General features: G+C 42.9%; 2 protein-coding genes across 3 annotated transcripts; one reads left to right on the plus strand and one right to left on the minus strand.

The window, feature by feature from the left end:
- Positions 1-3620: 3620 nt before the first annotated feature.
- On the plus strand, positions 3621-10968 carry LOC106927789 (uncharacterized). Its single transcript, XM_015003594.2, has 2 exons — positions 3621-4249; positions 6953-10968. The coding sequence occupies exons 1-2, from the start codon at positions 4078-4080 to the stop codon at positions 8335-8337; spliced, it is 1557 nt and encodes a 518-aa protein (XP_014859080.2). The 5' UTR covers positions 3621-4077; the 3' UTR covers positions 8338-10968.
- A 2226-nt stretch (positions 10969-13194) lies between these two features.
- Positions 13195-15195, minus strand: LOC106927777 (uncharacterized). Of its 2 annotated transcripts, none has more exons than XM_015003560.2 (4): positions 14962-15195; positions 14744-14833; positions 13810-14090; positions 13195-13735 (listed from the first exon to the last, which is right to left on the minus strand). In XM_015003560.2, exons 1-4 carry the CDS (start codon positions 14969-14971, stop codon positions 13403-13405), a joined length of 714 nt encoding a protein of 237 aa, XP_014859046.1. In that variant the 5' UTR covers positions 14972-15195; the 3' UTR covers positions 13195-13402. The 2 variants fall into 2 exon arrangements, with proteins under 2 accessions (XP_014859046.1, XP_014859045.1); XM_015003559.2 differs by having other exon boundaries at positions 13810-14093; positions 14962-15187.
- Between the last annotated feature and the right edge of the window lie 300 nt (positions 15196-15495).

A 15495-nucleotide genomic window follows, 5' to 3' on the forward strand; every position in this document is an offset into this window, starting at 1 on the left:
AAGGGGCGGGACGGACCGCTGTCAGTCTCAGACCTTATTTGGAAATGGGACCATTGCTATCTGGAAGCGAAGGGGGCGCTATTTCCTATACTTCCGTTTTTATTTTCTTTTGAAATCTGTGATTATTTTCACCTTTAGGAAGGAGTTTCACTCTCAGAATGTATCTGAATTTATTTATTTTATTTTCTTAAGCGCAGCTCACAGTTTTTAGCAAATTCTGTAGTTTTCGGTGTACTTCTAAATCTGCTCCTTAGTCACATCTTTTCAGGCCTGCTACTGCCTCTAGTGGCGTGGAGGTGGTAACACAACCAATCTAATTACATTACTAAATCAGAATACCACAACGTCTTTATTATTTATTATTAATTCTGGCATTACTGGAACAGTAAAAGATAAATTCCCTCACAAATGAACATACCTTTCCATTTTCTTAAGGAAGTAGAGCTAATTAAACGACATAAACAAAACCTGAAAGTGATTCCAGTTTCTCTTGATGGCCAACCTGCTGAAACTGGCAAATTTTAAATTCCTTGTGTCATTCCTGGACAGTCAGCTCCACTTTGCTGAAAACACTGACTATGTATTTAAGAACTGTTCTCAGAGACTCTATCTTTTAAGAAGACCCAGTGATCTTGGGGTTACCCAACTTGAGGTTGTGTACAACCTCTAGTTGTACACGACTAGAAAAAGTTAAAACTCAAGTTTTAACTTTTCATCTTCTCGGCTGGTTTGGTCACATGAGCTGCAGACTAACAGACAAACTTTAAGAATACTTTGAATGGCAGGTATAACAGCAGGTAAATGGTGGTGACACCAAAAACATCTCTGTCTCAACTGTTTGCTGAAAGAACATGGAAGATGGCAGGAATATCTTAGCAGAGAGCATCCATCCTCTTTATTCATCAGTTTGACCCTCTGAGCTCATGAAGATGTTACTGTGTTCCTCTGGCAATAAGAACATTTATTGATGGTGCAATAATTATTCTTAACCAAACTAAATAACATTATATAGACAATCACAGAATATAATAAGTCTTGTCAGATATTGCTGCGTTTCAGATGACGTAGCACCAACCTCACCCAACCAGCAGAGTAGGTATTTTGCAGTGTTGTGTTCAAGACCACCTAACCCGAGACCAAGACAAGACCAAGACCAGAGTGTATCAAGACCGAGACAAGACCAAGACTTTTAGGGTCCGAGACCAAGTCAAGACCAAGACCGAGGAAAGTCGAGACCGAGTCAAGACCAAGACCAGCGGCCGTGCTACATGACACAATAAAATGTAAAATATGATCGAAATTGCTTCTCAGAATAATCTGAAAGATCCATATTCCCATAAAAACACCTAGATATTAAATACTTAATACATTTTACCAATATTAAATATTCCATTTCTGTGTTACAATGTGTGATGGTCTCGTGCCATCCCTAAAAACATAGCACCCTGGGAATTTGCCCATATTGCTCATATAAGAATCCACCACTGTTGCACCATTAAACATAGCAATTGAGGCAATGCCCTGATGGTAAATAACACTCAACTATGAACACTGACCAAGGAGCAACAAACAAGAAGTAACCAAACAGAAGGCGCTCATCGGGACTGTTTTCACTCTCTATCCCAGTACATGAAGCCAGGTAGTCTGACACCATGGCAGACATTACAGCTGCCACTTTGAACAAAAACAAAGAGCAATGTGCATGCTCTGCGTGCTCTTTCGTTCTTATGTTTTAGTTATTTGTTCATTTAAATATCAACGTACATAATTAAATGTATGTACATTTAATTACATACATACATAATTAAATGTATGTACATGGCATGGTACACAATGATGCAGTGTACACAGAGCATTACTAGAACAAAGAACAGGTGTTCTGTCAGGTCAGATCGTCATACTCTTAACACGAACTCACGGTGTTCTGTCAGATCAGCATACGTTGTCAGATAGTCGTACGCTTAGCTCAGACATGCATACGCTGTCATTACCATATGATTTTATTTAATCAGCAACATAGAATGATGACGTAGATCATCATACACTTGGTTATTAACAGTTGTATGGCATCCAGCTGCAGCCAGACCTACTTTAAATACACTTTGAAACCACGACAATGCATGTATATCTATCTAGTTATCATATTATGTCATATTATAAACAATTTAATGACTTATTTTTGTCATAACTTGTTGCATATGCTGAACTGACAACTCCACTGACGGTCGGACTTCTTAAGGCGCATGCGCTGGCATGGTACTCACTGCATGTATGCTAGGAACATAGAATCATGACGTAGATCTGTTATTAACAGTTGTATGGCATCCTGACTTAGCGGTTAAGTGAGTTTTACACGGGCGTGTGTTGTAGCTGACTCCAGCTGCAGCCAGACCTGCTTTAAATACACTTTGCAACCATGACAACACATGTATATCTATATAGTTATAATTGAAAACAATTTAATGACTTATTTTCGTCATAACTTGCTGCATATGGTGAACTGACAACTCCTCTGACGGTCGGACTTCTTAATGCGCATGCACAGGCATGGTACTCACTGCACGTATGCTATTCTGACAGCGTATGGTAATCTGATAGAACAACGGCTCTCAGTGACACTCCAGTCCTATCTAATAAATAAAGAGCCGTGGAGAAGAATCGACTGTTTCTGAATGTCACATCACTATATTGCAGACTTTTGGACATAGCGTTGTCCTATATATGCGACAAGTCAGTCAACATCTCCGCACAATAATTCAGGCAGAGTGACTTTTTTTCATCACAAATTCTTATGTGTCTCTGTACAGCTAGCTTTGCTAACATCACGTTAACGGAGCTTACCTTCTTTGAGCTACTTTTCTAAGTGACGAAAATAGTTAGATGTTGTCCCCATCGTCTCTGAAAACGAAGCGCTGCTGAGTTAGCTCTGGCCATCGGATTTCTTACTATTTATGCAGCGCTATTATATTACTGACGATTAGACAAACATTTTCTGCCGCTGAGACAAAACCACTGCGCATGTCCTGGAGCGCCGCGTGCGAGTGAAAGGTGGGGAAGGGAGGGGGAGGAGGGAGGAGGGAGCAGCGCCGTGCGCGAGTGAAAGGTGGGGAGGGGAGCGGGAGGGGGAGAAACGCGTAGTTGCTTGGATTTTAATCGGTGAGTTTTGCATCCACTGAAAACAAAGATGTTAACAAATAAACTGGACAGTATGCTGCACGTTTAGTGATATTTTCACAGTTGCGGTCTCGACTGGTCTTGAAATAAAATGCCGAGTCCTCAGAGCCCGAGACCGAGACAAGACCGAGACCAAATGCGGTCGAGTCCGAGACGAGACCGAGACCATCAGAAAACGGTCTTAAGACCGGACTCGAGACCAAGACCGATCTCGAGTACCACAACACTGGTATTTTGGTAGCTTGGAGTAAAAAAGGCAAAGATCTACTGCATAGCTGCTTTCTGCTGCTTTTATTTCACAGAATAAATAAATCCGGGATTGATTGGGTCTTTTTATTAGACTGCTGCTGAGACAATCAGCAGCATAATGCACAGCTTCTTAGAGAAATAAAAATCTGATATATGGTTGTTTATTGCTGAACTGAGAAGAGAACAAAGCGAAGCTCGTCAGCTGCAGAACTAAAAAAAGAAAATAATGGATGGAGTTTCTGTGATTCTGCAAAGGCAGAGAGGACATAAAACCCAATGCAAAGGAGTATCACTCCATACTGGAGGGATGTAAGGTATTAAATGGCCTGTAATTAATTTATTTGACTTAAATACTGTGTTCACAGAAGAGCCACGGTATCTTTCGGATTAGTTGTAAGAAAGTCTATCCGGTAAATCGGGTTTTAAACACAAATAATACTGAAAAACTTATTTTACTGCTTTTTCTGAGACTTTTTTTCACTCAGTTTGGTAAAACAGCTCCGACTAAAGTCAGGCGTCACACCGGAAACTGGTGGCAAAGCTTCCGGTGGACGAAAACAAAGGTGCTAGCAACGTTAGCTTCCTATAGCTCGGTTAGCATCCTGCTAGCAGCTGTCGCCGTGTCCAGGTGTGTTGTGAGTCTGCGCAGCAACAATGTGTTCCGTTGAGCCTCTGAGAGAGTTTATCAGAGAGAGACTAACTGCTGCTGCTGAAGAAATCTTCACCCAGCTGGAAAAAACCATCGTCCAGTACGAGGAGGAGATCGACCGGCAGCGGAGACTGCTGGACCTCACCTGGAGACCCCGGGTCAGCTTACAGCGAGCAGGTTCGGAGCCGAGCGAGTTTGCTGTCGGTTTTACTGGCAGATAAACGAGACCTGGGGGTGAATTTATCAAGGCTTGATACGTACAGCAGCCCCCTGCTGGCCAGAGGCTGTAAGACAGACAGGGGGCTTCATCTGAAACAATAGTAGACCTAAACCTGTCAGAGTTAAAATACTGATTACTGCCACGATAAACGGCTGCAGGTCAGTTAAAATGCGCAGAGTTCAGACTGTAGGACAAACTGGCAGCAAATGCATCCAGAGCTGGACATTTAGGAGTTTTGCCTTCACCATACTTTGGACTTCAGTCAAATATCCGGATACTCTACCCACCGGAAGTGATGAAAAACAAAATCGCAACAATAATACACAGACCGAGAGTTTATGTCAAAGTGAGACCTCTTGTTTCTACACCAGCTTTGTTCTAATATTATTTTCTGTCTTCTGAGATTTGGAGACCAAAAAAACAAACACTAGATATTTTCAATGAAAGCACTTTATTCTAACACATAAATAAATAAATGTAAATAAATAAATAACATACTGGAAGTATTAGCTGCATGAGGTTGTTTTTGTTAAAGAAGGGTGAAGGTTTTTCAACTGCCATAATTTCCTTAATTGTTTTTTTATTTTAGTCTTGAAAATCCCAGAATTTTCTCTTGGCTTTTTGTTTCTGCCTGTCTGAGGTCATCGTTAGTCTGATGCAGTGGGTCAGGACGGTTCTGTGGTGCCCCAGCTGAAGCTGCGTGGCTCCGTCGTTCCTCTTGAATAACTTCAGTTTCTGTTCAGACGGGGAGCGTTTTGGCTCATCTACCTGCTTTCAGCATCTGTTCAGTGATTGGATGGTTCAGGGTCACCTGGTGACATCTAATGTATCACCTGGGTTGTCATGGTAACTCATCTGATTTCCTCTTCCAGCTCCATCAGGTTGGTGGGGATAAGCTATGAACAGGTCTGCACTTTGACTAGGCCTCTCCAGAACCTTCGTCTTGTCTTCCAACCAGACCCATGTAGCTATTTTAGCTTCTTAAAGGAGCCTGAATGTTTATGAACTCTTTAATTTCATGTCACAGGTTTCATTTATAATTATTTTGTAGAAATCTGTTTTTGCTTCAACATTAATGGGTGGGTACAGTTTTTGTTGGTCATGACTGATTTGTTTCAGTAAAAGGGTAAAGAAGTCGAAGGGGGTGAATACTTTTTGCAGGCGTTCTTATGAATGTTCTTTGTTGTTTTTTTTAAATACATCTACATTTACATACGTTTTTATTTTTTCAGATTGATTGGTTTTGAATCTTTTAAGCTTAAAAAATAAATAGATAATGTTGCTGTTAACCTTTGACCTTGCAGCAGCAATCACTTTTCTTTTTTTACTTTCCCCTGCAAAGTGTTTCATGGCTCAGTTTGTTTTTCTGAATGTAAATTAACTTTATTTAAGGTCAAATCTTGTAGAGTAGGGATGCACTAATTAGAACATTTGGACCGATATTGATATCCAATAAAATTGATGATCATCTATAATACATACACTGAGGAAAATAAGTATTTGAACACCCCACTTAGAAATCATGGAGGGTCTGAAATGTTCATCTTGGGTGCGTGTCCACCTATGATCTAAAAAAAATCCATAAATCACAATGTATGACTTTTAAATAATTTATTTGTGTGTTACTGCTGCTCATCAGTGAAAATCATTGTTCATATTTGTAGCCTTTGTTCGCCATCACAGACGTCGGTGGTTTCCTGAATCTCTAACATTATTTCTCTGTTTCAGTTAAGAAACCCACAATCCTTCACTGCATCAGTGTCACATGACCAACACCATCAGCGTTTGGATCCATTCCTCCTCTTACGAATTGTCCTGGCTGCTGGTGGAGGTGGTGTCATGCTGTGGGCATTTTCTTGGAACATGTTGGGATTCTAACAGTGAAAAACACAATAAAATCAATACCTTAGTTGTTTTAATTTACACGTCTGCTTGAACTGTTGTTTTGGAGCGGGAGCGCTCAGGTGGGCAGAGGGGAGCAGGGGGGGGGCGAAACCAGGGTGTGGAGGCCAAGTTAATGTAGAAAATATTCAGTTACTGTTGTTAGTAATTCAATAAGTGCATTTGTAGTTGAGGTTTAGGTAGAACTATTATATTACATGCAGGTAATTTCATAATGTTTTATTGTGAATAAGTGTTTTATTAGATGTTTGCATGTTTCATAGCTTAATTGGCCACTGTGCAATTTATGCAAATGAGGTGTACCGCGCTGGAGTGATGACGAAGGAGAGAACAGACAAGGGAAGGTGCTGCAAATAGATCGACGGAGCCACACGGTTTTTCAACCGTAGTTTGTTTTCTGTGGAGGTTAGCTAAGAACCAGGTGCTCTTGTAAAACAATTACGCAAAACTGTGGAATAAATATTTGTTTTGCATCTTTACATCGGAGCGCTGTGAAAGTTTATTTTTCTCCTCAAACACTCGAGTGAAATCTGAGAAAATAAACTTGTGGCAACACACAGGGAATGGTTAGCCGCTTGACTAGCTGCTTGGTTATCAGCTGGAGTCGCGTCGGCTTGGTTAGTTCTAGACCCGCAACACAGGAGTCCTCTCCAGTGCAGATAGCTTCTGATAACATGGTGTCACATTCCGGTGTGGCTTGGATAAAGTGTGGCGTTGTTCTGAGCCCCATTGATCAGTTTCCTTTGTTTTGCTTGCAGACGTCCCGCAGCATTACATCTGCAAGGAGGAGGAGGTTCAGACGGACCAGCAGCCCTGCAGCCCAGCGGCGGAGGTGCATTTGGATCAGGAGGAAGTAGAATCTGTGCAGATCAAAGAGGAACACGATGAGCTTTGTGTCAGTCAGAATGCAGAACTGGTTCTGAAAGAAGAGATGGATACCTTCAAGGTGAGTCCTGTTCCTGAACAGGACCGTCCCAGAGAGCCAGAACCAAACAGCGACCTCAAACCGGCGGCTTTTATGGGTCCTGTTTCTGATGACGATGACCTGAAAGAACCAGAACCAAACACGGACCAGAACTCTGCTGAGGCCGAGTACCAGAATCAGGAAGAAAGCAATGAAGACGACTTTGGATCCAGCACTGAAGAGTCTGAGCAAGACAAGGAAAGTCGCAAAACAAAACTAAAAAGGCACCGAAAAAGTGACACCAATTATAATCTGTCATCTTGCAAAATTTGTGGAAAAACTTTCACTCAGAAGTATCTGATAGCACACATAAGAACCCACACAGGTGAGAAACCTTTTAACTGTTCCACCTGTGCCAAAAAGTTCATTCTCAAAAGTCATCTAAAAAACCACATGAAGATTCATAGCGGTGAGAAGCCTTTCTCCTGTCAGACCTGTGGGAAAAGTTTCATTCAAAGGATGAATTTAACTCTTCACATGAGAACACACACCGGCGAGAAGCCCTTTCCATGTGAAATTTGTAACAAAACCTTTGCTAGCAGGAGTCAGTTAACTACTCATGTGAGAACTCACACAGGAGAGAAGCCTTATGCTTGTAAAACCTGTGGGAAAAGTTTTAGTACCAGAGGTACTTTGATTAGTCATATGAGAAGTCACACAGGGGAGAAGCCTTTCTCGTGTCAGATCTGTGGACAGAGTTTCACTCAGAAACCAGGTCTCAAAGTTCACTCACGAAAACACACAGGAGAGAAACCGTTTATGTGTCAAACCTGTGGAAAGAGTTTCAATCAGAAAAGTGCCTTGCTCACACACATAAGAACTCACACCGGTGAAAAGCCTTTTTCCTGTTTGACCTGTGGACTACGTTTCATCATGAAGAGCAGTTTGACTCAGCATATAAGAACCCACACCGGGGAGAAGCCTTACTCTTGTCAGATCTGTGGGAAACGTTGCAGTTTAAAGGGCAATCTGAAGTTCCACATGAGGATTCATACAGGGGAGAAACCATATTCATGTCTTACATGTGGAAAAAGCTTTGCAGTAAAATGTCAATTAACTCGTCACATGAGAACTCACACAGGTGAGAAACCCTTCTCCTGTCAGACCTGTGGAAAGGGTTTTACCAAGAACCTTTATTTAATTACCCACATGAAAACTCACACAGGCGAGGCAGTTTAACAGAGAGGTCAGAGGGCCCAACATGTGGTGCCTGTGCATGGCAGCCTCACTTCTGTCAGACTGCTCCAGGGCAGATGTGGCTACGATGTAGCTCACAATCATCGGTGTGTAAATGTATGAATGGGTGAATGCATCGGTGTTACAATAATCACTGTGATTGAGACATCTCGCAAGAAAATTAATTCCACTTGATTCATAGGAGACGTGCAGCTAAAGCTCCAATTTGGGTTTTCCTGGTTACCTGCAGGAAATCAGAATCAACAAAGTGAATTACTACTGCAGGCTGCTGAAAACTGGACAAAGTAATGTCTGTCCGCTTGACTTCTCCCAATGTCTAAGGCTACGTTCACACAGTCAGTCTTGATGTGTAATTAAGATTTTAAATTTAAATTATTTTATTTTTTATTTATTTTTTGATAAAATCCACTTTTTTCTGTGTGGTCGTTTGTGCCTGTGGGAACAAACAACCACACACGCACCGTCATGCACCGCTCTTGCCTATTGTTGCTAACAGGGCGGCCATCTTGGAGCAGCGTTATGTTTGGCAGGTGCTATGAAGTATCAGCACACTTAACAACTTGCTAAATACTAAACAGATTTTCACACTTTTGTTGAAACTATAACAGTTTGAAACCTTATTCAAACTATTATAGCTACATGTACAAGGACATTACTTTTTAAAGTATTTTTGAATTTGATATGTGGTTCAGCATATTTAAATATCCTTACTGGGGAGAATAAAATGGGAATAAAATATCCTGATTTAATCTATGATGGTTATTTTACAAAACACATAAGACACAAATAGATTTTATAAATATATTTATGATCTATGTAGTAATGCCAATGCATATTTATATAAATATACAAATTAATACAAATATATATTAGGCTATACATTTCATATTTAAATGCATATATATATATATATCTCAGTGGGTAAGTCACCAGTCTTCCACCTGGGAGAGAGCCAGGTTCGAATCCAGGCTGGGGCAAACAGTTACAACAGTGAAATTGAGCTATGCAGTGTGGAGCTATATAGCCTACCTCATACCATGAGACATTGATAAGCATGACATGCCGGCTCAGACGTCGCCCGGCCAAACAAGGTCTGCGTCAGGTGCTGGGGAACCAGAGCACCTTGATGAAAAATGGGCTACTGGAACAAGATGGAAATGGGCGAGAGACGAAAACATGGATCTGTTGGAATGCTACTACTCAAGTAACCCTAGTCAGAGGGGTTACATGCAAAGACTGTGGGAAAAATGGTTAGTTCGACATCCAGTGTTCCAACATCCACAAACAGCAACTGCTGTCACAACTTGGGATTGACGAGGTACAACACAAATGCTACGGCAAGGGGGAGGAGCCTGGATGTCAGGACAGGGGGTAGTTAACTACAACTACCCCAAAGACTGGGTATGCAGCCCCAGTAATGAATGAACCATCTGAGCTGAACGAGGCAGCAACTGACCTTAGAGAGAGAATCATGGCCCGAATGAACACCAGGCAACCCCGACGCCAATTACAACGGCTGAGTGAAGTACCATCAGAAAGTCTCATTGAAGATGTGAATGCAGCATTGAGAACAATCCCTACCAACACCATAACTGAAACCAATGATGCAACTCAGCATCAGTGATCCTTGAGATGCTTGGCTATAAGAGCAACCATGAGACCCAATATCCAACAATCGAAAAGACGATTACAGGCTAAGATCAAGATAACAAGGAGGGAAGTGAGCCAACTGTCAGAGCTCCAAAGGAAGTACAGCCAGATGCCCATACCTGAAGCACTCGAAACTAAAGAGATGCTGGTTGGGTGGTTCTCCACGAGAGGACCACAGCAACCCCCCTGAACAAGCCCCGGACCACACCAGACAAGACCCAAGGTGTAGGTTGTGCAAGGAGGCCTCTGAGACAGTCCATCAGGAAAAAGGAGAAACTGGAGAAATACCAGGGCCTCAGAGAGGAACTGGAGAAGGCCTGGAAGGTGAAGACCACAGTGGTGCCTGTGGTCATCGGGGCCCTCGGGGCAGTCACCCCCAAACTGGAGCAGTGGCTCAAACAGATCCCAGGAACAACATCAGACATCTCAGTCCAGAAATGTGCAGTTCTAGGCACAGCCAAGATACTGCGCAGAACCCTCAAGCTCCCAGGCCTCTGGTAGAGGACCCGAGCTCAGAGGATGAAAGAGACCACCCACGGAGGGTGAGAGGGGAATTTTATATATATGTGTGTGTGTATAGGAGCTGATATTGCAGGCACATTTGTTCATTAAGAAGTTTAGTTTTAGGTGACATTTAAAAATGACTTAACATAGTAAAGTTTTTACTTTGAAAAATTAACACCAATTTCTTTCTTTTATGTAGACTAAATAACCCAAATTACTGTAAATATTTGACTGTGAGAATAGGAGTGGGCATTTAGTGTGCTGTTTATCATTTACTGTGATAAAACTCCATATTGTTCACCTCTGTGTCTTACATGAGCACAAAAGGCTTCAGTTACATGACCTGCTTTTTGTAAAGGATACATTTACATAGCAGTAACTGTCATTTACAATATTTGAATGTTTTTGACATCAGAACACTAAATGTGTAGCTTTGAATAAAAATCTACAAATTCTGGACTTTATAATTGTGATTATTTTGAAAGCAATTTATAAATGACACCCCATAGTTGTGCTATGCAATAATCATCGTAAGTCAAATACAAAATCAACTTCTGTAACGGTTACTGTCTGTCACTGTTAATCTATACAACAAATAATCTGTTGTATAGATTATTTCTATTCAGATGCAGGGTTTCCCCCAGTGTATTGTAAGCCTGGCAGCCCACCATGCTGTACTAGCGCCCCGCCAGGCTAAGCGTTGCTTGTTTGTGTTTTTAGGAAAGTAAAAAAAAAAAAAGAGTGCTTAATTTTTTATTTTTTTTTTTAGCTGGATTGCAAGCTAAAAAATAATCCGGAGCTCTGTTGCTCTGAGTGTTTCACTAGCAGAGCAGATTTATTCCTAAAAGATAAGTTTATAATAGATAGGTTTATAGTTTATGCATTTAAAGCTGGCAGCGCGCCGACCAATCACAGCGCTGGAGCCTCTGCTCTGTGGCAGCTGGATGAAGTTTCCCTCAGCGCTGGTCGAGCTTCTCCTCTCACTCAAACTGGACTCAGGCTGACCTGATGGATGTTTACATCAACCCCCTGTGAGGAATTACGATTCCTTGGAGAACTCCACATCAAGGTGGGAGTTTAAAACGAACCGTGTCGGCTCTGGTTGAGCAGCTCTATGTGAACCACAGGAATAACTTGTAGTCGCCTTCAGAGGAGAGTTGGGGATGATTTATCTTTGTGAACAAACAATTATGCGGCGTTTCCACCTCAACATGCTGCCCAGCGTGTGGCGCTGTCTGCCCAGTAAAGTTCATGTCTGTGTCCCGGTTGGTCGGAGCGCTAGTGGCTAACGAACCAGCGCTAACCTCATCATGCAGGTTCAGCCCGGTGAGGAGCTTTAGCCTCATAGTCACGCTTAACGCTGGTTTTATGTTATTTTATTACTTTTAGTATTATTTTTCCGGTTACACGAAGCATCAAACCGTATTAAATGCTTTGTCCACTGCAGATAAAGGCATGAGGAAGTTTCTGTTGGACAAATTCATCGGATTAACAGAGCAGCTGTTAAAATGTCCTTACAAAGCAGCAAACAGTAATTTGAAGCTGCTGGTGGAACCTCAAGGCGTCGGGTCCTCCAGAGGTTTGCGGTGCATGAACTCACTGTTCGGCCTCCTCTAACCAGGCTCACAGGCAGAAACGGTGGCAGTGGGCCCAGCCGATCATGAAGATTCATTTTCAGACAGACTTGTTCACTGATGGCTGCTGTGCAACCCTGGATGGTCCAGATGGACGCAGTAGTGGATGGTGGTGGACGGCCTCCACGTCCCAACACGGCTGTGACGTCAGCAAGGAGGTGGTGGAGTCATGCTGTGGGCCGGAATCATGGGGAGAGAGCTGGTCGGCCCCTTTAGGGCCCCTGAAGGTGTGAAAATGACCTGAGCAAAGCACCTGGACTTTCTGACTGATCACTTTCTTTCATGGTTCAAAAAGAAGAGCCGGACCTTCAGTAGCAAAATCATCTTCATGCATGACAAAGAAAGCTGCAAGGAATACCTCTGTGCCATTGGCTGCTATGGGCATAAAACTCATGGTGCGGACACCATCCTCCTCTGACCTCTGACCTATTGAGAGCCTCTGGAGTTTCCTCCAGCAGAAGATCTGAGGGTTCAGACCAAGATGCAGTTCAGATCAATCAGCGGCTCTGGAAGGTTTTCTGACATCCTGCAGAGAAATTAAAGCAGAAACGATCCACAAACTCACAAGTTCAGTGGAAGCAGGAATCGATCAGCTGATGTAAAGAAGGTCCTACGTTAACGTGCAACTGTCTGTTAGGGTGTTTTACTTTGAAATGGCTTTGATTTCACTACCTGTGACCACTTAATGCTGAACTTTCAGAGAATGACCGTTTGCACTTTATAATCCATAAAATGGTTAGAAAATCTGCTGTGCATAATAATTGGGAACAGTTTCAGTTTTTTATTTGTGAAAGAAATACTGTTCTCTTTGGAGGTTTGTTCAGTAAAATTAGATTTATACTTTAATAGTTCATGACTTGAACATTATACTGACCATCATTTGCATCGACCATGAAGGAAAATCTGAGAAAATATCAGTTGCATAATAATTTGGAACATGGTGTAATGCTAAACATGTCTGGTATTTGTATTTATGGTGGTTCTCTGAGCCCTGCAGGCCACCGTAGAGACTGATGTGTTCATGCTTGAAGCTGATGTGAAACTTCAGGAATCGGAGAAATGAAATCAGACTTTATTTATTCAGATTGATAATTATCATTTCACAACAGCTGGAACTACTTAATATTCTTTCTATGTTAAGCTGCTGTTTGTCGTGATCCGACTGGATCTTCTGGACCTCCACTGTGGTAAACCGGTTCCGGTACCAGAGTTGAGAGTTCACTCTGCTTCTGGAACCGGTTCGGGGACCAGACGTCGCTCTACTCCACCAGCGAAGCGGCGAAGAAGTTTTGCTCGTTCTGCATCTGCTGCCTGAAGATCTGGTTGGCCCGTTTGATCTGGTTGGGCGTCTTCAGGTTGTTGTTGAGCAGAACCTTGTAGTGCTTCTCCGGGTTGCCGTGCATGTTGCCCTTCTTCCAGACGAAGTAGGCGTTGCAGTAGCTTTCCTCCAGGCTGTTGGCGATCCAGATCCAGAGCCTGGAGCAGGGCAGCAGACTCACGGCAAAGAAGATGGGCTTCTCCTTGTCCATGATGGTTCTGTAGTCCAGCAGGTACCGCTCCAAGGCCGGGATGGGTCTGATGTCCAGCGGCGCCTGGCAGAGCAGCAAGCAGAAGTTCAGGACCAAAACCTCTCTGTGTTTCACCAACCTGAGGAAAACCTCCTTACTTTGAGCTTGAACCGGTCCAGAATGTAGTTGGAGAAGCTCTGGTAGCTCTGGTAGCGATCCTGCATGAACGTCTTCAGGTCGTTGGGCAGCGGCCTGCGGCTCATGTTCCCCAGCAGGTCCGTCACCGTCAGCAGGTACAGGACGTCCTGCATCATGAAGGCCACGTAGTCGTCGGCCTGCAGGTCGCCGCGCTGCATGTGCTGCAGGAAGGGAACCGTCAGCGTCTGCTGGGCCACGTCCGTGTTATTCTGCCACAGCTCTTCATAAACGTCCCGGACTCCTCCTGCAGTCGGGTCAGAAACTCATTTTACACTCTGCCAGTTATGGAGAAAACATTAAAGTTTCATAAGTTTTACTTAGAGAAAAAGTTTTGAGTCATTAATTTGGAAACTCCAATGTTTGAATCGGAACTTCCTGCTGATTAAAACTAAAGTTTCTGTGAAGAAAACATGAAAAATCCTCTTTGGTTTATTGATTTAAATCTGCTGGCCTACTTCCTGCATGTCGACTGTTACTGAACCTGGTCACCTGGATCCGCCTCACCTGGATCCGCCTCACCTGGATCCGCCTCACTTTCACCTCAAACTGATCTTTAGATTTTCTTCAAATTTTTGTCCCACAAAAAACCTAAAAATATCTGAAAAGAAACTTTCAGTCAAATAAATGAAACCAGAAGCTTTGGAGCCGAAATCGTTTCTTCTAAATTCAAATCTGTTTCCAGAACCAGAACCTGGATCAGAACCTGGTTTCACCGCAGAACCCATCCATAAATCATAGTTTTATAACTTTCTTCCAAATGGGGAAAAAAAGTCAGATTATTTCAGATCCTCTGAAGAATAAAAATGTTTTTCTTCAGAACCTGGAATATTTGGACAGAATCTGACATTTTAACCAGAAGTAATTATTATTATTTTTGCGGGTTTGGGTCGGAACCTTTCAGTGCAGCAGAAACCTTTGGTTCTGTTGGGAAACTGGAGCAGACGGGCAGAACCAGCAGGACCGCTTTGAACCAGAACATCCTTCCTGGAAACGACACAAATGGTAACCATGGTAACGACACTGAAAGAAGGAAGCGGCCGGGTTCTGGTAGAGTCCAGTTCACCTCAGAATAAATAAAGTTCTGTTACTAATGTGGAATATTTCAAAGTTACCTGAATGCATCTTCCAGCGCGGTGCCTTCAGTTGCTGCGGGACGTTTCAGTGTTGCTGCAGAGCGGACATCTTCCTTTTAAAGGGCCGGCGTCGGGGCGGAGCCAGCAACATTTCTGTCAACAAAGGTCGCTCCAGGAGACCAAACATTGGCCAACTTCCTGTCCAGCAGCTTTCCTGACATTAGTAACAGGATATGACATCACTTCTCCCATCAGACAAAGACGCAATTTAGAAAGTAGTCATGCTGCGGGCTGACCGCTTTATTGAAATATTTTTGTTTCATTTTGAATCATTTCTTCAGATCCACTGAGAGCCGACCCGCTTCAGGGCCGAGGTTCTGGTGAAACGGACCGGGTCGGAGGAACCAAGCGGACCTGCAGAACTCGGCTCAGTTTGCTGTCACTGTAAAGGCCAGAAGCAGAACCTCAGATGGCCTCAGCAGAGGTCAAAGGTCAGACGCTCTGAGGAATTTTCCTGTGAAAACACAAGCGATGACAAAACAGGAAGTTCAGGAAAAAAAATATCAGAATGAA

The sequence above is a fragment of the Poecilia mexicana genome, unplaced genomic scaffold, assembly GCF_051168715.1.
Source record: "Poecilia mexicana isolate PSO_F unplaced genomic scaffold, ASM5116871v1 scaffold_4, whole genome shotgun sequence".
NCBI classification, from domain to species: Eukaryota; Metazoa; Chordata; class Actinopteri; order Cyprinodontiformes; family Poeciliidae; genus Poecilia; species Poecilia mexicana.

Excerpts from the sequence above, each read along its gene's own strand:
- LOC106927789 (XM_015003594.2), top strand. The coding sequence starts at position 4,078 with ATGTGTTCCGTTGAGCCTCTGAGAGAGTTTATCAGAGAGAGACTAACT. Across the intron at positions 4,250-6,952 it reads GGTCAGCTTACAGCGAGCAG|ACGTCCCGCAGCATTACATC; the intron begins GTTCGGAGCCGA and ends TTTTGCTTGCAG.
- LOC106927777 (XM_015003559.2), bottom strand. Across the intron at positions 14,094-14,743 it reads GGTTTCTGCTGCACTGAAAG|GAGGAGTCCGGGACGTTTAT; the intron begins GTTCCGACCCAA and ends ACCCGACTGCAG. Across the intron at positions 13,736-13,809 it reads TGGACCGGTTCAAGCTCAAA|GCGCCGCTGGACATCAGACC; the intron begins GTAAGGAGGTTT and ends CTGCTCTGCCAG.